Here is a 25,153-nt window from a genome sequence, read left to right on the forward strand (position 1 = left end):
TGGTTTTCAACTTTACTTCCCTTGTATTCTTCCTTTTAAAAGATGAATAAAGAAAAAGGCCAAGTGCGGTGCCTCACACCTTTAATCCCATCACTTTAGGAGGCAGGATCACTTGAGCCCAGGAATTTGAGACCAGCTTGGGCAACATGGGGAGACCCTGTATCTATTTAAAAAAAAAAATGGAGAAAAAGAGAGGCCTAAAGAAGAGCAGACAATCATCAAAAGGATGGAGCATGCCAAATGAAAGACGTGTAAAAGTAGTAGTGTTCGGCCTATTGAAATGACTTGTTAATGGGCTGGGGGCATAGGAATACCAATGTAGTTTTCTTTCTAGGGAGAGACTGAACCTAGTATCTCAGGTATTTCCTTTGTAGATATGACATGTAAATATCTCTCCTGCTAATTTGTAAGCTCCTTAAGTTCAGAGGATCAGAGTGTGCTTCTGTAGTCTCCATAAAATACATGATAGTGTTGATTATATAATAGGCTTTCACTGAATATTTATTTGGTTTCTTTACTGTTTTTAAGTCTTGTAGAGAATATCCTTAGTCTAGTTTAAAGTAATCTTATGTCACCTGGACCGGTTGAAGTTCATGGCTGATGTTTATGGATTAAAGGAAAAGGGGGGTGTTTAAGGTAAAAGTAAAGCTACTCCAGTGTGTTTTTTAAAAAGAATAGTTGGTGTTCGAATTACATTTTGATCCTGGGTGTGGTGGCTCATGCCTGTAATCCCAGCTCTTTGGGAGGCTAAGGAGGGAGGATTATTTGAGCCCAAGAGTTCAAGACCAGATTGGGCAATGTAGCAAGATCCTGTCTCTAACACTAAGTAAATAATTTTTTTTTAAATTACATTTTGGAATTGCTAGAAATCATATGTAGACCTGATCAACTATGGATAGCATTTTTTAAAATGATAAGATCTCTTATAGGTAAGTATTTTCAGTTCAAAAGTTACTGTATCTTGAATCTGATTATTTATTGGTTTGAGATTTTTTCATTTTTAATGTTTTTATTGAAAAAACACATGTAGAAAACCATACACAACAAAAATAAATTATTATAAGGCATATTTTCTTATAATCACCATCCAAGTCAAGAAGTAGTACTTTGCCAGCTACCCCATGTGTCCTGTCTTCATCACACTCCCATCCCCTCAAAAGTAACCACTGTACTGACTTTTATAGTAGTACTTTCTTGTGTTTGTTTAGTCTTGCTCATTTAAGAAAAATTTGATACGGTTTTTAAATCTCTCTTAATCTCAGGTTCCCTCTTCATACCTTTCTTTAACTTGCAACATCTGTTGAAGAACACTTTGGTCATTTGAACTGTAGAGTTCTCTATGTGTATTCCTGGTATAGTTATTGCCTATAAGTTGGCAGCTAGGTCCAGAGGCTTGAATCAAACTCAAGTTTGATTCTTCTGGCAAGAATATAGGTGGTGGTGTGTCTTTTTCTTTTTCTTTTTTTTTTTTTTTTTTTTTGAGACAGAGTTTTGCTCTGTCCCCCAGGCTGGAGTGCAGTGGCGTGATCTTGGCTCCTGCAACCTCCACCTCCTGGGTTCAAGTGATTCTCCTGCCTCAGCCTCCTGAGTAGCTGGGATTACAGGCACACGCCATGACATCCGGCTAATTTTCGTGTTTTTATTTTTAATAGAGACGGGGTTTCACCATGTTAGGTCAGGCTGGTCTCGAACTCCTGACCTCGTGGTCTGCCCACCTCGGCCTCCCAAAGTGCTGGGATTACAGGTGTGAGCCACTGCGCCTGGCCTGTCTTTTTTCTTTTTTGCAACTGTTGATACTCAGTACCTAGATTGATTTAACTCATTGGGAGTTGCAGAATGGTGATACTTTAAATTCTGTCATTTTGTTTTTACTTATGAGATGGAATACATTTACAAAGAGACGTTATCTATCTCTTGTGACCTAGTGGTACAGCTCATATAGAAAAAAGAATGCTTTACCTTTTTCGGCCCGTTTTATTTATTTAATTATTTTGAGATGGAGTCTCGCTCTGTTGCCCAGGCTGGAGTGCAATGGGGTGATCTCGGCTCGCTGCAACCTCCACCTCCTGGATTCAAGTGATTTTGCTGCCTCAGCCTCCCGAGTAGCTGGGATTACAGGCACGTGCCACCATGCCCAGCTAATTTTTGTATTTTTAGTAGAGATGGCGTTTCACCATGTTGGTCAGGCTGGTCTCGAACTCCTGACCTCATGATCCACCCGCCTCAGCCTCCCAAAGTGCTGGGATTACAGGCGTGAGCCACTGTGCGCGGCCTTTGGCATGTTTTAAAAAATAATAACTTGGTTCCTTATCCTCCAAAGGTGTAAACTACGAGTTTTATTTCTCAATAACTTATAAATTCATGATTTAAACATACTTGATGTTTATAAATATTGCCCTATTGAAGCTCTAGTTGTACAATCCTGTGTAACAAATTATCACAAACTTAGCAGCCTAAAATAACAAATTTATGTCTTAGGATTTTTGTGATTTAGAAGTCCAGGTATAGGTTAGCTGGGTCCTATGCTCAGGGACTTACCAGGTTAAAATCAATCCAAGGTTGCAGTCTCGTCTGAAGTTCAGGATTCTCTTCCAGGCTCACTGGTTTTTGGCAGAAATTTCCTTGTAGTGCTGTGACTGATACCCTTGTTTCTTGTGCAGTGGGCTTTCTGCTCCTGTAGGTTGCCCTCAGATCCTTGCTGAGTGGCCCCTTTCTCTCAGTCTGCGTTGTCTTCAAGTTCAGGAGGAGACCATCACTCTGACATTCATCTTCTTTTAAAGAGCTTACCTGGTTTGATCAATTCCAGTTAGGATAATCTCCATTTTGATTAACTAAAAAAATCAACTGATTAGTAACCTGATCACAGGAGTGGTATCCTATCATATTCACTGGAGTCACCCACACTCAAGAGGATTATACACATGTGTACACCATGGGGTAGTAATATTGAGGGCTATCTTAGAATTCTGCCTACCACATTTGTATTGACTCTTACGAAGGACATGGGGCCCTAGGATTTTTCTTTTTTTAAGCTGTATTGATATATATATATATTCGCTATAAAAATTCACCCACTTTAAGTGTGCTTAAAATTTTTAGTAAATTTGGAGTTGTACAACTATCACCACTAATTCCACAACATTTTCATTACTCCAGAAATTTTTATAAATGCTGTAGCCGGGCGCGGTGGCTCACGCCTGTAATCCCAGCACTTTGGGAGGCCGAGGTGGGTGGATCACGAGGTCAGGAGATCGAGACCACGGTGAAACCCCGTCTCTACTAAAAATACAAAAAATTAGCCGGGCTTGGTGGCGGGCGCCTGTAGTCCCAGCTACTCTGGAGGCTGAAGCAGGAGAATGGCGTGAACCTGGGAGGCGGAGCTTGCAGTGAGCCAAGATCGCGCCACTGCACTCCAGCCTGAGCCACAGAGTGAGACTCCGTCTCAAAAAAAAAAAAAAAAATGCTGTACCATTAGCAGTCATTTTCCATTTCCCCTCTTCCAGTCTGACAACCACTGATCTCTGTTTCTATGAATTTGCCTATTCTGGACATTTCATATAAATGTAATTGTACAATGTGTGGTCTTTTCCTGTTTTGTTTCTTTCACTTAGTATAATGTATTTGAGATTCATCAATATTGTAGCATTTGTTATTAGTATATCATTGTTTTTTATTGATGAATAGTATTCCATTTTATGGCTATACCACATTCTTGTTTATGCATTCACCCGTTGGGTATTTGGGATGTTTCTACTTTTTCGCTGTTGTGACTAATGCTGATGTGAACATTTGTGTAGCAGTTTTGTGTGGACCTATATTTTCCTTTCTCTTGAGCATGTACCTAGGGGTGGAATTGCTGCCTTATGTTAAATAATGTTTAAGTTTTTAATAAACTGCCAAAGACCCTAGGAGTTTTTGGTGGCTTTCTTGCTAACTGGTATGACAAGATGTGTAAGGGTCTTTTATGTTTCTGCTTCATACCTGCACTCAGCCATATCTTTCAAGGCCATAGTTGCATGCAAAGATTGCTCATTGCTACTGTGTTGGACATTATTTCTAGGCTGCTCAGTGGATAGATCGGGAGAGTTTTTAAATATAGATTTAATAAATACATTTATTTTTGTGTATATTGTTTAAGATAAAATACCTCAGGGGCCAGGCGCGGTGGCTCACGCTTGTAATCCCAGCACTTTGGGAGGCCGAGGCGGGCGGATCACGAGGTCAGGAGATCGAGACCACGGTGAAACCCCGTCTCTACTAAAAAATACAAAAAATTAGCCGGCCGTGGTGGCGGGCGCCTGTAGTCCCAGCTACTCGGAGAGGCTGAGGCAGGAGAATGGCGTGAACCCGGGAGGCGGAGCTTGCAGTGAGCCGAGATTGTGCCACTGCACTCCAGCCTGGGCGACAGAGAGAGACTCCGTCTCAAAAAAAAAAAAAAAACAAAAAAAAAAACCTCAGGAATCATATTGTCATTTCCAATTCAATTTCAAAATTAGAAGTTTTTACTTAACCTCTTATGTTACATGTGTATCTCCTTTCTTCTGCATCAAGAATACTGATTTTCAGAGTCAAAGGGGAAGATGTAATTAGCATATCCCATAATTTACTCACTATCTTTATCCCACATTATATACATAATAGTCTCAGAATAACAATACTAATATTACCACTACCAATATGATTATGAAGTTAGTTAAAAAAAATTTAGCATTTGCTCTGTTTTACTCACATTTCTTAAATGTACCATAGTAAGTACACTGTCAGAGTGTATAGTAATTATATACTTTATGTGCTTCCTTTCGCCCTCACTTAGTCTTGGTTTTATAAATAACTGTTCATATAGTGTGCACCACCAGTCCTTATATCTTTGTCTCTTTATTTGTTTCATTGTCTGAAGCTTATTCTCTAGTTACTAGAGTCTAATAGATTCCTCAGGAAATGCTCATGGGAACAATAAGGCCTAAGTTTTTGCATATTGGTAATGGCTTTTTGGTGTCCTTTATACTTAAAAGTTTTTCTGAATAATCTTGGCTTACCTTTTCTTGAGTATTTTATTTATTTTGTATTTATTTATTGTTTTTGAGATGGAGTCTTGCTCTGTCACCTAGGCTGGAGTGCAGTGGCATGATCTTGGCTCACTGCAACCTCCACCTCCTAGGTTCAAGCGATTCTCCTGCCTCAGCCTCCCGAGTAGCTGGGACTACAGGTGCCCACCACCATGTCTGGCTAGCTTTTTTATTTTTAGTAGAGATGGGGTTTCACCGTATTGGCCAGGCTGGTCTCAAACTCCTGACCTTGTGATCCGCCTGCCTTGGCCTCCCAAAGTGCTGGGATTACAGGTATGATCCTCTGTGCCCGGCCTTCTTTAGTGTTTTAAGTCTATTATTACTGCATTGTCTTCTGGCATAGGGTATTGTTAACAGTTTTTTCATTTGAGGAAAGTTTTCTTGAATTACAGCCATTATTTATTAGTATTTATTCCATTCCTTTGCTTTGGTTTTCTTCTTGATATCAGTATTTTTGAGTCTTGTTTGAGTGTGGTTTTTTGCTCTTGTATTCCTTCTGCTTAGCCTTTATTTCTAAAATGATTTTTTCTTCTATTTCTAATTCTTTTCTGATTTTTCTCAGCCTAGCCTAAGATTTTCTTTCATGTGTTATATCATTTTCTTAATATTGTATAGGCTGTTTTGAAATAAATTACAGTTTTGATCTATCTTGTCTGTAGAAATGCCATTCTGTTCCTTCTCTTTTTTTCTTAAAATAACTTTATATGGGATTTGACCTTGATATATTTATGTTGCTAATTTTTATGTGAAATTAGTTTTCCCCAATTTTTTTTTTTTTTTTTTTTTTTTGAGATAAGATCTTGCTCTGTTGCCCAGGCTGGAATGCAGTGGCATGACTATGGCTTACTGCAGCCTTGACCTCCAAGGCCCAAGTGATCTTCCCACCTCAGCTTTCCAAGTAGCTGGGACCATGGGCATGTGCCACTGTGCCTAGCTAATTAAAAAATATATATTTTTTGTAGAGACAGGGTCTCGCTGTGTTGCTCAGGCTGGTCTCAAACTCCTGAGCTCAAGTGATCCTCCCATCCTGGCCTCCCAAAGTGCTGAGATGTGAGCCACTGCACCCGACCTCCTGAACTTTTTTTTTTTCGTGACGGGGTCTCACTCTGTCACCCATGTTGGATGCAGTGGCGCGATTTCAGCTCACTGCAACCTCCGTCTCCCAGGCTAAAGCGATCTTCCCATCTCCCCCTCCTGAGCATCTAGGACCACAGGGGTACATTACCATGCCCAACTTTTTTTTTTTTTTTTTTTGGTATTTTGGGGTAGATACGGGGTTTCACCATGTTGCCCAGGCTGGTTTCGAGCTCCTGAGCTCAGGCGATCCACCTGTCTCAGCCTCCCAAAGTGCTGAGATTACAGGTGTGAACCACAGTGCCTGGCCCTTCATGAACTTTTGATGGTTTGGTTTAGGATAGTTTTTCTAACCACCTATCCTAGACAGGAGGCCTGACTGGTCAGTTTTGAGTGTTCTAATATTGGATTGTGCAAAACCCCTTCCAGCTTTAGCTCTTATTCTCAGATTGACACCGTGCTTTCCAGTGAATATATGTGAGTGATTTGGGAGTTCTTAGGTCCATCAGACACTCCATTGCTTTCTTTGATTCCTCCTGCACAACACTAGTATCATGCAGGTTTTGTGGCTATTAACCTGGTTTGTCCCTACGTATTATGTTTTGGGATTGTGGGAATACTTTATCTTTTTCTGTGGTAAATTGGATCCTTAGGTTTTTTTGGTTTTGCTGTCTAGTTGGTCCATCTGTTTTTATGTGAGGATCTGGGGAGATTCAAAGACTGTGTTGCCATCTTCCCAGAAATTGATCTGAGATTTTAAAAGGCCATGTGTAACCATTCTGGCAGTTTAGCAATATGTATCAAAATCTTCAAAAGTGGATATCATTTATAGTAGCCAGAATAGGCTGGATTATTACTATGTAAGAGACAACCCCAAAACTCAGTGACTTAAAAACAACAGTGGCAGTGGCTTCTTTCTTGCCCAGGCAACGTGTTCCTTGTGAGTTAGCTGAGGGCCTTATTCTGTGCCATGCTCAGTGATGGAGCAGCCAGGAACATCACACTCATCGTGGCTGAGGGAGAGAAATCTCTGCAGAGTCTCTCACAAGCCATTAAAATGCCCCATCCTAGAAGTAACAGAGCATTTTTGATCAAATTTATTGTCTCTAGAAACAGTCTCGTTCGTACATCACCCAACCACAAGAGGGTAGGGAATACAATCATACCATGCATTCAGAATGTATACAGCTGGAAATATTTGAGCAGTGCCTATATTGATTAATATTATTTTGATCCGCAGATTCTTCTGATCAGATTTTATCCTAAAATAATCAACTTTGTTCATTGCACTGTTTATAATATTCAAAAATTGAAAGCCACTTAAATGTCCAGACATTAAAAAACCTAATTATGGTAATAACCATTAAGTGTGCTTAGGGCCATTATTAATGTGATGATATAGACCTGTATTCATTCACATGAAAAGAGGTTTGCTGTAATAACAATATTTACTGAGTACTCACCATGACCCATGACCCAGGTATTCCTTCTTAAGTTCTTTACAATGATTCCTTTTTTTTTTTTTTTTTTTGAGACGGAGTCTTGCTTTGTTGCCAGCCTGGAGTGCAGTGGCGCAATCTTGGCTCACTGCAACCTCTGCCTCCTGGGTTCAAGTGATTCTCCTGCCTCAGCCTCCTGAGTAGCTGGGACTGCAGGCGCATGCCACCACGCCCGGCTAATTTTTTGTATTTTTAGTAGAGACGGGGTTTCACCATGTTGGCCAGAATGGTCTCGATCTTTTGACCTCATGATCCGCCTGCCTCGGCCTCCCAAACTGCTGGGATTATAGACGTGAGCCACCATACCAGGCCTTTTTTTTTTTTTTTGAGATAGGGTCTCACTGTGTTGCCCAGGCTGAGTGCAGTGTCATGATTACGGCTCACTGCAGCTTCATCCGCCTGGGGGCCCAAGTAATCCTCCTCCCTCAGCCTCCGAAGTAGCTGGGACCACAGACATGTGAACCACCCTGCCTGGCTAATTTAAAATTTTTTTTTTTTTTTTTTTTTTTTTTTTTTTAGCGATAGGGTCTTGTTGTGTTGCCCAGTCTGGTCTCGAACTCCTGGACTCAAGTGATTCCCCAACCTTGACCTCCCAAAGTGCTGGGATTATAGGTGTGAGCCACTGTGCCTGGCCGAGGATTATTTTAAAGATGATCTTGTGCTTAGTAAAATTAGGATAACTAAAGAAAATGAAAAAAGTGGTATACATTTTGTAATAACCTCAAAAAGACTATCTTGAGAATCAGCTTGAGGCTTTTAAAGGTAAGAAGGACATTTTAAACCTCATATTTAGAATAAGATGAATAAGAAAATAATATGCTCGTTTGGCACACTTATTTTAATATAACAAATGCAAAAGAAAGCTTCCCCCCCCATTCAAAAAAAAAAGATTTAAATTGGGAAAGGTAGGATCATTAAAAATTAAAACAGAATGAAATCTTTGTTATGATTAAGGAGATTAAAAATAAACTAACTAGTTTTCAAACATCCTGGTGACCATACCAGACAAATGCTATGCAATAATACTGAAAGAATTTTGCAGAACTGGTCACCAAATCTCTGCTAGGAGTCCTTTAGTAATTGTGGAAAATGGGAGAGGTTCTAGAATATAAGAAAAGCCCTTATTTATAAAATGGAGTAGAAAGTTTGTTTCGGGTAAACTTAATATTGGTTCCTGACATATCTTTAGATTATTAAATAGATGATCAGTGAACATGCTAAAAAGAAAGCTTAAAGGAAAAAGAAGAGGAAACAATGGGTTGTTTATGACCAAGCATGTGTCACTAAGAAAAAATCTTGCCACACGAATCTAGGGTTTTTGAAATGTCCTAGTGTAATAAAAAGATCACTGGGCTAGCACTGGAAGATCTAGCCTTAACTTTACTGCTGTCTTGGTAGGTAACTCTGGACAGTCATTTAATTTCCTGGATCTCACCTATAAGTTTAGGAGGTTAAACTGCATCGATTTCCAAACTTGGCTTTGCACTGTAGGATGCTCTGCATGAAAATCTTTCATATATTAGATATTATGTTGGATCTTGGAGGTCTGACATCTCGCCCACAGCAAGAATAAATTCCTTTTTAATATTCCTGACGTGAGTTTCTGTATGCCTACTTTTCAGAGAGTGGGGATTCTGCTGTTCTGTTAACAGTATCCACTCTGCTTTTTAGAGATATGCAAAATAAATCTAATCCTTTTCTAAATAAGAGTTCTCTTTAAACATTTTCCACATCACTGTCTTGTTATCCTAAGTCTTCTCTAAGCTAAATATGCTATTTCCTTTAGTTATTGTTCAAGAATCCTGGGTTTTGAGTCTTTATCACCCAGATTGCTTTCTTTTATTTTTCAAATTAAATTTAATTTTTTTTGAGACAGGGTCTTGCTATGTCACCCAGGCTGGAGTGTAGTGACGTGATCATGGCTCATTGTAGCCTTGACCTCTCGAGCTCAGGTGATCCTCTCACCTCAGCCTTCCAAGTAGCTCAGACAACAGGCACACACCACCATGCTCAGCTAATATTTTATTATTTTTGTAGAGTTGGGGTCTGCCCATGTTTCCCAGGCTAATCTCAAACTTCTGGGCTCAAGTGATCCTCCTGCCTCTGCCTTCCAAAATGCTGGAATGACAGGCGTGAGTCACTGTGTCCAGCCTCAAATTCTTACATAACCATATAGAAAACTGGTTTGCATTATCTGTATCTAGCAGTTCCACTCCTAGATACATATTCAAGAGCTTACTTTTTTTTTTTGAAAATATATGCTTTTATTTTTCCGTGATTACAAACACAACTGAATATCAAATGCACAAAGTAAGAATTATATGAGGGAAAAAAATCAGATACGTTCATATATATGTTGCCTTTTCAAGGCTATTTCCATCCAGAATAACCTTGGTTTGCCAGGGCCAATAGAAAGAAGTCACAAAATCACCTTTAGTCAAATTTGTGTGTTTGCTTTCTTCTATAATTCCAATACCTCCACCATCAACGACTTGAGATAGCTGCCAAGGTGTTATATAATCAGTGCCAGTGTCTTCATTCATTCTACAACGAAGGCTGTCACTTCACACTTGGAAGGTTGCACAGCAGCCAGGCAGAGGCGCTCCTCACTTCCCAGACTGGGCGGCCGCCGGGCAGAGGCGCTCCTCACATCCCAGACGATGGGCGGCCAGGCAGAGACGCTCCTCACTTCCTAGATGGGGTGGCGGCCGGGCAGAGGCTGTAATCTTAGCACTTTGGGAGGCCAAGGCAGGCGGCTGGGAGGTGGAGGTTGTAGCGAGCCGAGATCACACCACTGCACTCCAGCCTGGGCAACATTGAGCATTGAGTGAGTGAGACTCCGTCTGTAATCCCAGCACTTCGGGAGGCCGAGGCGGGCAGATCACTCGAGGTCAGGAGTTGGAGACCATCCTGGCCAACACGGCGAAACCCCGTCTCCACCAAAAATACAAAAACCAGCCAGGCGTGGTGGTGTGCGCCTGCAATGCCAGGTATTCGGCAGGCGGAGGCAGGAGAATCACGGGAGCCCGAGGCAGGGAGGCCGCAGTGAGCCGAGATCATGCAGCTGCACTCCAGCCTGGGCAACAGAAGGAGACCGTCTCAAAGAAAGAAAGAGAAAGAGAGAAAGGGAGGAAGGGAGGAAGGGTAGAGCTCTTACTTTTAAGAGCAATTCTAGATTTTCAGAAAAATTGAGCAGAAAGTAGAGTTCTATGTACTCCCTTCTTCCTCACCCCAGCCCCACATGGATTCACTGTTAATAATCTTGCATTAGTGTGATACATTTGTTAAAGCTGTGGAACCATTATTACATTATTATTAACTAAAGTCCATAGTTTACATTAGGGTTTACTCTGTTGTACATTCTCTGGGTTTTGATAAATGCATAATGTCATGTATCCATCATTGTGATGTCATATAGAATAGTTTAACCACCCTAAAAATTCCCTGTGTTTCATTCACCTAGTCATGCCGCTGTGGCACCTGCACTACCACCACCATCCAGTCATCGGCAACTGCTGTTCTTTTTACTGTCTATAATTTTGTCTTTTCTAGGATGTCATGTAGTTGGAATCATATAGAATGTAGCCTTTTTAGATTGATTTATTTCATTTAGCAATATTCTTTCAAGGTTTCTCCATATATCTTTGTTACTTGATTGCTCATTTATTTTTTAGTGCCAAATCATATTCCATTGTATGGATATACCAAAATTTGTTTATCCGTTTACCTACTATCTTGGTTGGTTCCAAATTTTGCTCATTTTTCTATCTAGTTGACTCTTTTTCTCTTATTGATGTGTAGGATTTTTTTGTATGTTCTTGATAAAGGTGTTTTATATATCTAGATATGGAGTCCTTTATATATGTATCATAAATATTTTCTCCTAATTTCTGGCTTGACTTTTTAGTCTCTTAATGGTGTCTTATGATAAGCAGTTCTTAATTTTAATACACTAGGATTTAATGTTTCCTTTTTGTTTATGCTTTTCATATCTAGTTCCAAAAATCTGCCTACCCTTTGGGCACAGAGATATTCTTCTGTTTTTTTCTCCTATAAATGTTATTTAATTTAATTAATTAATTTATTTATTTTTGAGACAGAGTTTCGCTCTTGTTGCCCAGGCTGGAGTGCAGTGGCACCATCTCGGCTCACTGCAACCTCTGCCTCCCGGGTTCAAGCTTTTCTCCTGCCTCAGCCTCCTGAGTAGCTGGGATTACAGGCACCCACCACCACACCCACTAATTTTTATATTTTTAGTAGAAACAGGGTTTCAGCATATTGGCCAGGCTGGTCACGAACTCATGACCTCAGGTGTTCCACCCACCTCGGCTTTCCAAAGTGCAGGGATTACAGGCGTGAGCCACCACACCTGGCCTAAATTTTATTTTTATACTTCACATTTAGATCCTTGTTTTGCTTGGAATTGGTTTTCAGTTTGTCTGTGGTGGTGACATAGGAGTCAAGTTTATTTTTCTTCTTCTGTGTGGATACTAATGAACCCAGGATGTATACTGAAAAAGCCATCCTTTTCCACTGCACTGTCATACCACCTTTGTCATAAATCAGTCTGTGGTGTGACATAGGAGTCAAATTTATTTTTCTTCTGTATGGATAGCTAATAAACCCAGGACATATATTGAAGAAGCCATCCTTTATCCTGCTGCACTGTAATATACCACCTTTGTCATAAATCAGAGGTTGTGTGAACCTGTTCAGAACTTTATTCTGTTCTGTTGGCCTATTTGTGGCACGTACTTTTTTCTTTTCTTTTTTTAATAGCCTAATTGAGTTATAATTCACATGCCATAAAATTCACCTATTAGAGTGTATAGTGATTTTTACTATATTTGCAGAGTTGTCACCATTATCAAAATGTAATTCCAGAACATTTTCACCACCCCAAAAAGAAATCCCATACTATTAGCAGTCACTACCTGAGAACCACTAATTTACAAATCTCCTTTCTTTATTTCTGAATTTGTTGATTCTGGACATTTCATATAAATGGTATATACTGTGTGGCCTTTTGTGTCTGGCTCCTTTTACCTAGCATAATGTTTTCAAGGTTCATCATGTTGTAGTATGTACCCATACTTCATTCTTTTTTAATTTTTATTCAATCATTTATTCATTCATTCATTCAAGATGGAGTCTCACTCTGTCACCCACGCTGGAGTACAGTGGTATGATATGGGCTCACTGCAACCTCTGCCTCCTGGGTTCAAGCAGTTCTCTTGCCTCAGCCTTCCAAGTAGCTGGGATTACAGGCGCCTGCCACCGCACCCAGCTAAGTTTTGTATTTTTAGTAGAGACGGGGTTTCACCATGTTGGCCAGGCTGGTCTCAGACTTCTGACCTTATGATCTGCCTGCCTCGGCTTCCCAAAGTGCTGGAATTACAGGTGTGAGCCACCATGCCTGGTCAACACTTCATTCTTTTTTAAAAAATTGTGGTCAAATATATATTACATAAAATTTGCCATTTTAACAGTTTTAAAGTATATAATTCAGTGAAATTAATTCCATTGATAATGTTTTGCAAGCATAGCTACTATATTTCCAAAATTTTTTCATCACCTCAAATAGAAACTTTGTACCCATTAAGCGGTAGGTAACTCCCCATCTTCCAGCCCCTGGTAACCGCTAATCTACTGTCTGTTTCTATGAATTTGCCTATTTTAGATATTTGGTATAAGTGGTCATATAATATTTGTCCTTTTGTGCCTAACTTATTTCATTTAGCATGTTTTCAGGGTTCATCCATGTTATTGCATGTATGAGAACATCATTCTTTTTTTTGTTTGTTTTTGGTGCCAGACAATATTCTAATATATCTGTGTCGTATAAGAATATATCACATTTTGTTTATTCATCAGTTGAGGACATTTGGGTTGGTACTATTTGACCATTATGAACAATACTGCTATGAACATTCATGTACAGGTTTTTGTGTGAACATATGTTTTAACTTCTGTTGGATGTTAGGAGTAGAGTTGCTGGGTCATATGTTAACTTCCTGTTTAATTTTTAGAAGAACCGTCAAATTTTTCCAAAGCAGCTGCACCCTTTCACATTGCCTCCAGCAATATATGAGGGTTTTGGTTTTTCCATGTTCTTGGCAACACTTACTAATGTGTCTATTTTTTATTATAGTTATTCTAGTGGGTATAAAGTGGTATCTCATTTTGATTTTCAGTTCCCCAATGAGTAATAATATTGAACATCTTTTCGTGTGCTTATTGCCATATGTCTGTGTTTTTTGGAGAAAAGTCTATTCAAAGTTTGACTATTTTTTTAATTGGGTTATTTTTCTTTTTATGGTTGAGTTGTAAGAGTTCTTTATATATTCTGGGCACAAGTCCAGATATGTGTTTTGCAAATATTTTCTCCCATTCTGAGTTCTCTTTTCACCTTCTTGGTGTCTTTTGCAGTGCAAAAGTTTTACATTTTGATGAAGTCCAATTTATCAGTTTTTTTTTCTTTTGTTGCTTGTGCTTTTGGCATTATTTCTGAGAAATCATTGCCTAATCCATAGGTCATGAAGATTTGCACCCATATTTTCTTCTAAGAGTTTTTTAATTTTAGCTTTTACATGTAGGTGTTTTATCCAAATGAGTTAATATTTGTGTATGGCGTGAGGCAGCAGTCCAACTTTAATCTTTTGCATGTCAGTATCCAGTTGTTTCAGCACTATTTGCTGGAAAGAATATTCCTTCCCCATTGAATTGTCTTGGCACTTCTGTGGCATTTTATTTTTTATTTGTTTTTAGACAGAGTCTTGCTCTGTTGCCAGGCTGGAGTGCAGTGGCGTGATCTCGGCTCTCTGAAACCTCCACCTCCCAGGTTCAAGTGATTCTTCTGCCTCAGCCTTCCCAAGTAGCTGGGACTACAGCACATGGCACCATGCCTGGCTAATTTTTTGTATTTTTAGTAGAGATGGGGTTTCACCATGTTGGCCAGGATGGTCTCGATCTCTTGAAGCATTCCTTAAGACAGCTGGAAATATTTAAATTATCACAAAATAAATAGGGAAATTTTTTGTTTTTGTTTTTAAGACAGTGTCTCGCCCTGTCGCCCAGGCTAGAGTGCAGTGGCATGATCATGGTGTGCTGCAGCCTCAGTCTCTTGGTCTCAAGCAATCCTCCCACCTCAGCCTCCTGGGTAGCTGGGACCACAGGCACATGCCACCACACTCAGTTAATTAAAAACACTTTTTTTTTTGTAGAGATGAAGTCTCACCATGTTGCCCAGGCTGGTTTCAAATTCCTGGGCTCAAGCAATCCTCCTGCCTTGGCCTCCCGAAGTGTTGGGATTAATGATGTGAGCCACCACTCCCAGCTGGGAACTTCTTAAACTTGATTTACTCAAGTCTTTTTTGTCTTTACTTAGAATATTTACTGCTTTTGTTCATGTCAAGTGACAAATCATCCTTAACCCATTTATGCCTAGTGTTCCACTACTGGAACGCTAAGCTTGTGGGAGTTATTGATATCCTACTGCTCAAGGTCATCACCAAGGTCTGATTTTTCACACACACAAATTTGCAACCTCCAGCATAAATGGGTTAAGTCTAGCTCAACTGGACAGTGCCCTAAATTTTTTATGCCTTAAGAATATATCTGACCTAGGTTCCCCCTTTTTAAAAATATAGCTTACATCTCTGTACCTTCTGAGTAATTTTGCGAGTCTTTTTGACTATGTTTAATTAAGTATTGAGGTATAGTTGTTTTTTTGGAATCGTGAGCATTTTGACTAGTGATTTATCTGGGGATTTTTTTGAGAGGGGTTCATAAGTTACAATTCCTTAACCAGGACATTTTTTAAAAGGCAACCCCTCAAAATATTAAAATTCATGTTTGTTGACAGTTTTGTTTTTAAGTTTTGATTTTGACTTGCAATCCAAATTTATAATGAAGTACAAAAAGTAAAACTCACTTTGAAGAGAGGACTTTTCTCCTTTAATTTATACAGTTTTGGCCGGGCTCAGTGGCTCAAGCCTGTAATCCCAGCAGTTTGGGAGGCCAAGGCAGGCGGATCACTTGAGGTCAAGACCAGCCTGGCCAACATGATGAGACCGCCATCTCTACTAAAAATACAAAAATTAGCCAGGTGTGGTGGTGGACACCAGTAGTCCCAGCTACTGGAGAGGTTGAGGCAGGGGAATTGCTTGAACCCGGGAGGTGGAGTTTGTAGTGAGCCGAGATTGCGCCACTGCATGCATTCCAGCCTGGGCAACAGAGTGAGACTCCGTCTCTAAAAACAAAAACAATTTATACAGTTTCCAGACAGCAGCTTTAAGAAGGAATGGTTTTTGCTCTTTTTTTAACCCTTTTTTGAGAGAGGGTCTTGCTCTGTCACCCAGGCTGTAGTGCAGTGGCACAATCTTGGCTCACTGCAACCTCCACCTTCTGGGCTCAAGTGATCCTCCCACCTCACCTTCCCAAGTAGCTTGGACCACAGGCATGTGCCACCATGCCCAGCTAATTTTTATATTTTTTTGTAGAGACAGGGTTTCGCCATTGTGCCCTGGCTGGTCTCGAACTACTGGACTCGAGATTCGCATGCCTTGGCCTCCCACAGTGCTGGGATTACAGGCATGAGCCACCGTGCCCAGCCCCTGTATTGTGTTTTCATATGAAAACTTTGTCAAACTGTTTAGGTATTGCTGAGAATATTTTTTCTATAAATATGAAATAGCTACTGTCACAACACACAGAGAATAAAAGAACCTCTTATTGTATCTATTTAAGGTAAAGACATATTTAGTAATTAAGATAGTTGGTAATTATTTCAAAGTGAGATATTGTTTTAGAAGTCAAATTTTACTGTTCTCTACTTTCATTTATAAGACATTTTTATTTCTTTTTTAGAAATTGAATCTGGTAAGTAAAATGGCTTGAGGTGGTACTACTATTGACAAGCCACTTACAGTGAACTCTGGATCTATTCCCTGTTGCAAAAGTCAACACAGGGGTATGTTTAGTCCAAGATTATAGTAGTTTATAGTTTAGTTCTTTAAGCAAGGAATATTTTTGTGGCATCTTTAATCAAAATGCATATGGACTATGACAGCAGTTGCAAACTAATCTTGGATTTCCACTGGCAGCAGTTGGAAACTAATTTTGGATAATCACAATATCCAGCAACAATAATATACAGATAATTTGGTATCTGATTTAAAATGAGTGTATAAGCCAGGTGCGGTGGCTCACGCCTGTAATCTCAGCACTTTGGGAGGCTGAGGCAGGCGGATCACAAGGTCAGGAGTTCGAGACCAGTCTGGCCAACATAGTGAAACCCCGTCTCTACTAAAAATACACAAAAAATTAGCCAGGCATGGTGGTGTGCGCCTGTAATCCCAGCTACTCAGGAGGCTGAAGCAGGAGAATCGTGTGAACCCAGGAGGCGGAGGTTGCAGTGAGCCGAGATCGCGCCACTGCACTCCAGCCTGGGCGACAGAACGAGATTCCCTCTCAAAGAAAAAGAGAGAAAAAATAAATAAATAAAATAAAATAAAATGAGTGTATAAATGGTGTGTGGTACATCGATAGTATATGTTTGTCTTAAACAGTGTAGAATAATACAACTCCTTAAATAAATTCTGAAGATATCATTATTCAAGACATCTAGAATATTGTATACTGAGGCATGAGCTTTGAGACTCATTTGTTGGAGCAGAGAGTATGGTTTTTTTTTTTTTTTCTTTTTTTTTTTGAGATGGAGTCTTACTCAGTCGCCTAGGCTGGAGTGCAGTGGCATGATCTCAGCTCACTGCAAGCTCTGCCTCCCAAGTTCACTCCATTCTCCTGCCTCAGCCTCCCGAGTAGCTGGGACTACAGGCGCCCGCCACCACGGCCAGCTAATTTTTTTGTATTTTTAGTAGACACGGGGTTTCACCGTGTTAGCCAGGATGGTCTTGATCTCCTGACCTCTTGATCTGCCTTCCTCGGCCTCCCAAAGTGCCGGAATTACAGGCGTGGGCCACCGCGCCCAGCCGAGAGTATGTTTTGTATGTAGATTTGTTTTTTGTTTTTACATTCAGTTTAAACATATATAGTCTCAAGTATCTGCACACAAATTACTCATTAATAGCAAAGGGGGGAATAATAACTTTAAATTAGAGAAACTTGGTAGATTAACCAAGTGACCAAAATTAACATCATCAATATTGGGACAGAGTGGCATCCTATGCTTCCTAATATGATGCATTGAAATAGATACAACTACACTTTTGTGGTCTTTTTTCCAAAAGTGTGTAAAGCTGAGTCTAACTGTGATGAAACATCCGACACACCAAATTGAGGTACAGTCTATAAACTGTCCTGTATTTTTAAATAAGTCAGGGTCAAGAAAGATGATGATTGAGGAATGTTCTAGATTAAAAAGGATACTAAAGAGATATGTAATCCTGGACAGGAGAGGAAAAGACTATAAAGTACATTATTGGAACACATTTAAAAATTTTTTTAAGACGGTGTCTCCTGTTGCCCAGCATGGAGTGCAGTGGTATGATAATGGTTCACTGCAGCCACGAACTACTGAGCTCAAGTGATCCTCACACCTCAGCCTCCCAAAGTGCTAGGAGTACAGGCCTGAGCCACTGTGCCTGGCCCTATTGGAACAATTGATAGAATTTGAATATAGGCCATGGAATGTTAACTTTCCTGGTTTTTTTTTTTTTTTTTGAGATGGAGTCTTCCTCTGTCGCCCAGGCTGGAGTGCAGTGGCATGATCTCAGCTCACTGCAACCTCTGCCTCCCGGGTTGAAGTGATTCTCTAGCCTCAGCTTCCTGAGTAGCTGGAAGAGGCACATGCCATCATGCCCTGCCAATTTTTGTATTTTTAGTAGAGATGGGGTTTCACCATGTTGGCCAGGCTGGTCTCTAACTCCTGACCTCAAGTGATCCACCCCCCTTGGCCTCCCAAAGGGCTGGGGGAGGGCTTACTTGAGACTCAGTCTTACTCTGTCACCCAGGCTGGAGTGCAGTGGCACGATCTTGGCTCTCTGCAAACTGTGCCTCCTGGGTTCTAGTGATACCCCCACCTCAGCCCCCCAATTTGCTGGGACTAGAGGCATGCCCCAACACACCTGGCTAATTTTTGTATTTTTTTTGTAGAAATGGGGTTTCACCATGTTGGTCAGGCTGGTCTCGAACTCCTGACCTGAAGCGGTCCGCTCACCTAGGCCTCCCAAAGTGCTGGGATTACAAGCGTGGGCCACCGTGCTCAGCCCAACTTTCCTGATTTTGATAATTGCATTGTGATTATGTAAGAGAATGTCTATTTTCTTTTCTTTTCTTTTCTTTTTTTTTTTTTTTTTGAGATGGAGTCTCACTCTGTCCCTCAGGCTGGAGTGCAGTAGCACAATCTCGGCTCACTGCAAGCTCCGCCTCCCGGGTTTCACACCATTCTCCTGCCTCAGCCTCCTGAGTAGCTGGGACTACAGGCGCCCACCACCACACCCGGCTAATTTTTTCTATTTTTAGTAGAGACAGGGTTTCACCATGTTACCCAGGATGGTCTAGATCTCCTGACCTCGTGATCTGCCCACCTTGGCCTCCCAAAGTGCTGGGATTACAGGCGTGAGCCACCGTGCCCAGCAGAGAATGTCGATTTTCTTAGGAAATACATATGAAATGTTTAGGGGTAATGGAGCATCATGTCTCCAACTTACTCTTTGTTGTGGAAAAAAGTATATATATGCATGCCCATATATATGTAGAGAGACGATGATAAAGCAGATGGGGCAGAATATAAAACTTGCGCTGAATCTGGGTAAAGGTTATTTGAGATTTGCTTGTGCTATTCTTGCAAGTTTTTTGCAAGTTTTTGAATCATAATAAGAAGTTAGAAAAGTATAACTGAATTGGTGTTAAGACTTTTGACATAGGTCAGGCGTGGTGGCTCACACCTGTAATTCTAGCACTTTGGGAGGCCGAGGCGGGCAGATCACGAGGTCAGGAGATCTAGACCATTCTGGCTAACATGGTGAAACCCCGTCTCTACTAAAAATACAAAAAATTATCCAGGCGTGGTGGCAGGCACCTGCAGTCCCAGCTACTCTGGAGGCTGAGGCAGGAGAATGGTGTGAACCCAGGAGGCAGAGCTTGCAGTGAGCTGAGATCACGCCACTGCACTCCAGCCTGGGTGACAGAGTGAGACTCCATCTCAAAAACAAACAAACAAAACCCACAAAAAATTAGCCAGGCGTGGTGGCGGGTGCCTGTAATGCCAGCTACTCAGGAGGCTGAGGCAGGAGAATCACTTGAACCTGGGAGGCAGAGGTTACAGTGAGCTGAGACCGCACCAATGTATTCCAGCCTGGGCTACAGGGCGAGACTCTGTCTCAAAAAAAGAAAATTCTTGACCCAGCTCACCAGCATAGTTAGTTTACTTTTCTGTGCTTCCTTGCAGAATAGCTTTTAAACCAAAATGCTTAATTATGCCTTGAAATTCTGGGATTCTTCAGATTGCAGAAGAGCCTACAATAAGGCTTAAAAGCAACTGTGTTTTAACATCAGTGGGAGATCAAGGAAAATTTCAGAGTTTGCAGTTCGGTGGGAAAACTGAAAAACTTTGCATTTCTATTTTAATAGTGTGGTTTCATGATGGTTTTTGAAGAACTGTAAGTTTTAAAAATATCAGACAAAGCCATGTTCAAATAAAATCATTCTTAAAAACTGCTGCCATGTAGATATTTTCAAAAATATAATTTTTTCCTATATGCATTATTGGTACAGATTAGAGAATAGTTGAAATTACTGCTTAGCTTTTGAAATAGCTGGGATTATGCTTGTTTTATTATTTGTGGTTCAAATATAAAATTTTTAATGTTAAGCCTGTTTAATTACTACTTTTCTTTCTTAAATATTTTTCTGACTTTAATAGTATTTTTTGCCTTTTTTTTTTTTTAAGAGGCCTGGGCAACATAGTAAGACCCTGTATAAAAAAAATTAGCCAGGCATGGTGGCATGTGCCTGTAGTTTCAGCTATTGGGGAGGTTGAGGTGGGAGAATCACTTGAGCCTGGGAGATTGAGGCTGCAGTGAGTCATGATGGTGCCACTGTGCTCCAGCCTGGGTGACACAGCAAGACCCTGTCTACAAAAAACAAAACAAAACAAAAACTTAAAAACCAGAGAAGAAAACAATTACCCATAATCAATAATCATTCATTCCAGAAGTAACTGCTGTTAAGAGTATTCTGTAGTTTCAAAAAATATAATCGGCATATACTTGTATACAATTTAACCACGCTTTGTTCACGTAACACATCATGCACATCTTCCCACATCATTAAAAATTCTTTATCATTATTGTTTTTAAACTTTTAATAATATTCCATATGGTGTATCACAATTTACTTTTTTCTGAGTTATTTTGAAGGCAAGTAACTAACTTACATTGGTTATAAGATAGGGAAGACACAGAAGATGAATATTTTAATCTATGCAGTTTACAAACAGAAGTAATTGGACCTCTTTTTCTTGGTCCTTGATTTCTATTATCTTTTGAGAAACATTGTTTGTAAGAAAAGCTTTTAAAAGTTACATTACCAGTATTTGTTATAGTAAAGAATAAACGGCCGGGCGGGCGCAGTGGCTCATGCCTGTAATCCCAGCACTTTAGGAGGCCGAGGCGGGCGGATCACGAGGTCAGGAGATCGAGACCATCCTGGCTAACACAGTGAAACCCCGTCTCTACTAAAAATACAAAAATATTAGCTGGGCATGGTGGCAGGCGCCTGTAGTCCCAGCTACCTGGGAGGCTGAGGTAGGAGAATGGCGTGAACCTGGAAGGCAGAGCTTGCAGTGAGCCAAGATCGCGCCACTACACTCCAGCCTGGGCGACAGCGAGGCTCCGTCTCAAAGAAAAAAAGAAACCTAGAAGTATGCTTTTTTGTATGAAAAAGGATCCTACCTAATTCTTAAATGTTAAGTTTTTTTTGGGGGGGCGGGGGCGGGGGAGATAGAGTCTTGCTCTGTTGCCCAGGCTGGAGTGCAGTGGTTCACTGCAACCTCTGCCTCCCGGGTTCAAGTGATTCTCCTGCCTTAGTCTCCCAAGTAGCTGGGATTACAGGCATGTGCCACCACGCCCAGCTAATTTTTGTATTTTTAGTAGAGACGAGGTTTCACCATGTTGGCCAGGCTGGTCTGGAACTCCTCATCTCAAGTGATCCACTGTCCTTGGCCTCCGAAAGTGCTAAGATTACAGGCATGAGCCACTGTGCCCTGCCTCTTTTTTTCTTTTTTTGTTTGAGACAGGGTCTTACCCTGTTGTCCAGGCTGGAGTGCAGTGGTGTAATCTTAGCTCGTTGCACCTTCGACCTCCTAGGATCAAGGGCCCCTCCTGCCACAGCCTCCCTAGTAGCTGGGACTACAGGCACACACGCCCCAATGCCCAGCTAATTTTTTTTTTTTTTTTTTTAGTAGAGACGGAGTCTTGCTATATTGTCCAAGCTCGTCTTGAACTCCTGACCTTAATTAAGCAGTCTTCCTGCCTCTGCCTCCCAAAGTGCTGAAATTATAGGCATGAGCCACCATGCCTAGCTTGGAATTTTATTTCTAACATATATAGTTTACAGAGATCTTTCTCAAATTAAAAAGTTACAAATTTGGCTGGGTATGGTCACTTGAGGCAGGAGGATTGCTTGAGGCCAGGTGTTCGAGACCAGCCTGGGCAATATATTGAGACTCCACCTGATTCTCTGCTTTTTCTTTCCTTTTTCTGATTTCTGTTCTTTGACGGTAAGATTATATTCTCAGACTACATACACCTTTCAATAGTAGCCAGCACAGGGCTGGGTACATTCAATGAGCAAGTGAATAAATGAATATACAAAATACAATCAGAACCTTAGAGAAGGGGAACCCGGTAGGACTGTAAACACATGCAGAGAAACACCCATCATAGGGGCAGGCTGGCTTCAGGTTTAGACCCTGGTCATCTCACAGTGAACTAATGGTACTTAAACGGAGCCCTGACTCCCATGCCAAACAATGTGAAGTTGTATCCTTGACTGTCTCAGGTAATACTTAGAGAAGAAGAGTATTATCAAGAAAGACAATTGAGAAACAACCTATATGACCATACAGGGGATTCAGCAGGTAAATGGTGGTGTCGCCAAACAATAGAATTCTTTGTAGATCTGGCCAGGCATGATGGCTCATGCCTGTAATCCCAGCACTTTGGGAGGCCGAGGTGGGTGGATCACCTGAGGTCAGGAGTTTGAGACCAGCCTGACCAACATAATGAAACCCCATCTCTACTAAAAATACAAAATTACCTGGGCGTTGTGGCACATGCCTGTAATCCCAGCTACTTGGGAGGCTGAGGCAGGAGAATTGCTTGAACTTGGGAGATGGAAGTTGCAGTGAGGTTGCACTCTAGCCTGAGCAACAAGAGCGAAACTCCGTCTAAAACAAACAAAAAAGGAATTCTGTGTAGATCTTAAAGATGAGTTTGTGGCCAGTACAGTGGCTCATGCCTGTAAGCCCAGCACTTTGGGAGTCCAATGTGGCAGAATTGCTTGAGGCCAGGAGTTTGAGACCGGCTTGGGCAATATAGTGAGACCTCATCTCTACAAAAAAAATTTTTTTTAATTAGCCTGGCATAGTTATGCATCCCTATAGTCCCAGCTATTTGGAGGCTGAGGCAGGAGGATCACTTAACCCTAGGGGTTCAAAGCTGTAGTGAGCAATAATCATGCCACTGTACTCCAGCCTGGGTGACAGAGTGAGACTCTATCTCTTAAAATGTGTGTGTGTGTGTGTGTGTATTTTTTTTAAGATTTCCACTTGGCAGATATATGAGTTTAGGGATTTTGAGATTATATACTTTACTCCAAAAGTATGTAAGATAATGGCCAGGTGCAGTAGCTCATGCCTGTACTTCTAGCACTTTGGGAGGCTGAGGAAGGAGGATCATTTGAGCCCAAGAGGTTGAGGCTGCAGTAAGCTATGATTGTGCCCCTGCACTCCAGCCTAAGCAACAGAGTCCTTTCTGGAAAAAAAAAACTATGTAAGATAAATCATACTTGAATTTAAATCTTTAGGCATTCTTTTTTTATGGTGGGTAGCAGACTCAGGACAAAAGGCACTGCTTTTAAGGTTAGGAATTATAATAATATATTGGTTACAGAAAACTGAAAGTGATACCTCAATTACAACAAGTATGAAGCTATGATTTGACCCACAAATTTCTGAGCATTGTCCATAATATAGTCCTAGTTGTGTGGATGTTAGTCTTGCTTGATTTAAATGTCCTGGAATTGCGTCTGTTTTTAGGTCAGTTCTTGAAATTAGTAATTACCTCACATTAAAATGCTTTTATTAGTCATAGAATTAACTGTTTGACCAGAAAACAAGTATGAATAGTTGAAGGCTGTTCCTTTTTTGAGTCTTTTTATAGTTCTCCACCTATTAAGGATTCCTTCTTAACAAAGCAGACTTAATGTTGATGTAAGTAAGAGGTTCACCCATGATTGTGTATAACTAAATTACACCTTCTCTGGTGCTATAACATCATCCTGATTTAGGTATGTGGTGGTGTCTCAAACTTCATAAATGAATACCTGAAATATTTATATATTGCATTCATCTGAAAGGAAGCTACTAGTAGGCCCACTCAAAGGATTGTTAACATCTCTTATAATTTCATGTTTTGGCAGGTAAACCTAGCCTTTAAGCAACCTGGAAAGAGGCTAGAACACCAAGGAATTAGAATTGAATTTGTAGGTCAAATTGGTGAGTTTTAAAATAGTATTACTTCTTTTTCTTTGATAACTGAATTTGAAGAGGGTTGGATTTTGCACCAAAATAATTGAATTAGAGCTTAGGTTTGTAGAAGGAAGGAATTGATTTTGCATAATAAAAGAGAGGACTTACTTTATAACTATATTAAATTGTGTTTCTTTGACTTGTATGAAATGATATTTGATACATCATTTCATGATATATATGAAACTACCAGCCTTGAAAAATAATTCAAGTAAATTAGTTGACCTACTGAAATTTTCATCTGCCTACATTTTTCACCATCCTTCTTATAATTAGCAGTCTCACCTTCATTCTTCATTTTCTAATTACCCATGCCATTTGTCTTTCTGATCTAGTGTGTGCCTGTAGCCAGACTCACTTGTGTCAACACAAAATTCCATGTGAGAAGGAAAGGTGTAGTTTCTTCTTGACTTAGATCAACTTATGTACATTTCCATACATGATTCCAGATACATGCTTGATTTAGTAGGGAGTTAAACTATATAAATCTTTCTATACTGCAGATCCAGAAGAGAAAAGAAAATATGTCTTTATAATATTGTCTACATAACTAGGCTTAAAATCTAGCTTTCTAAGTTTCAGTGCATATTTTTAAAGTATCAGAATTGGAATGGGTAGATATTTGTTTATATGTCTGTTCTGACTGAGTGTACTTACATGTCTATTCTGACTGAGAGGCAAGTTGTAGCAACTGATAGTTGGTTTTAGTCTTTTTGTGTTTTGTAATTTTATGAAGGTAA

At 40.4% G+C, this 25,153-nt stretch overlaps 1 protein-coding gene and 1 long non-coding RNA gene across 3 annotated transcripts in view; one reads left to right on the plus strand and one right to left on the minus strand.

Moving 5' to 3' along the window:
* The window catches only part of VPS26A (VPS26 retromer complex component A), a 51,747-nt gene that overhangs the window by 10,861 nt on the left and 15,733 nt on the right, over nt 1-25,153 (plus strand). For both annotated transcript variants that reach the window (XM_055274528.2, XM_063637195.1), the window contains exon 3: nt 24,305-24,380. In XM_055274528.2, the coding sequence (XP_055130503.1) occupies nt 24,305-24,380 (76 nt within the window). The remainder of the gene's footprint in view (nt 1-24,304; nt 24,381-25,153) is intronic.
* LOC134736343 (uncharacterized) overlaps nt 13,805-25,153 on the minus strand; it is a 34,587-nt gene continuing 23,238 nt past the window's right edge. The window contains exon 3 of the long non-coding RNA XR_010120298.1: nt 13,805-14,633. This is a non-coding gene — a long non-coding RNA (uncharacterized lncRNA). The remainder of the gene's footprint in view (nt 14,634-25,153) is intronic.

The sequence above is a fragment of the Symphalangus syndactylus genome, chromosome 4, assembly GCF_028878055.3.
Source record: "Symphalangus syndactylus isolate Jambi chromosome 4, NHGRI_mSymSyn1-v2.1_pri, whole genome shotgun sequence".
Taxonomy (NCBI): Eukaryota; Metazoa; Chordata; class Mammalia; order Primates; family Hylobatidae; genus Symphalangus; species Symphalangus syndactylus.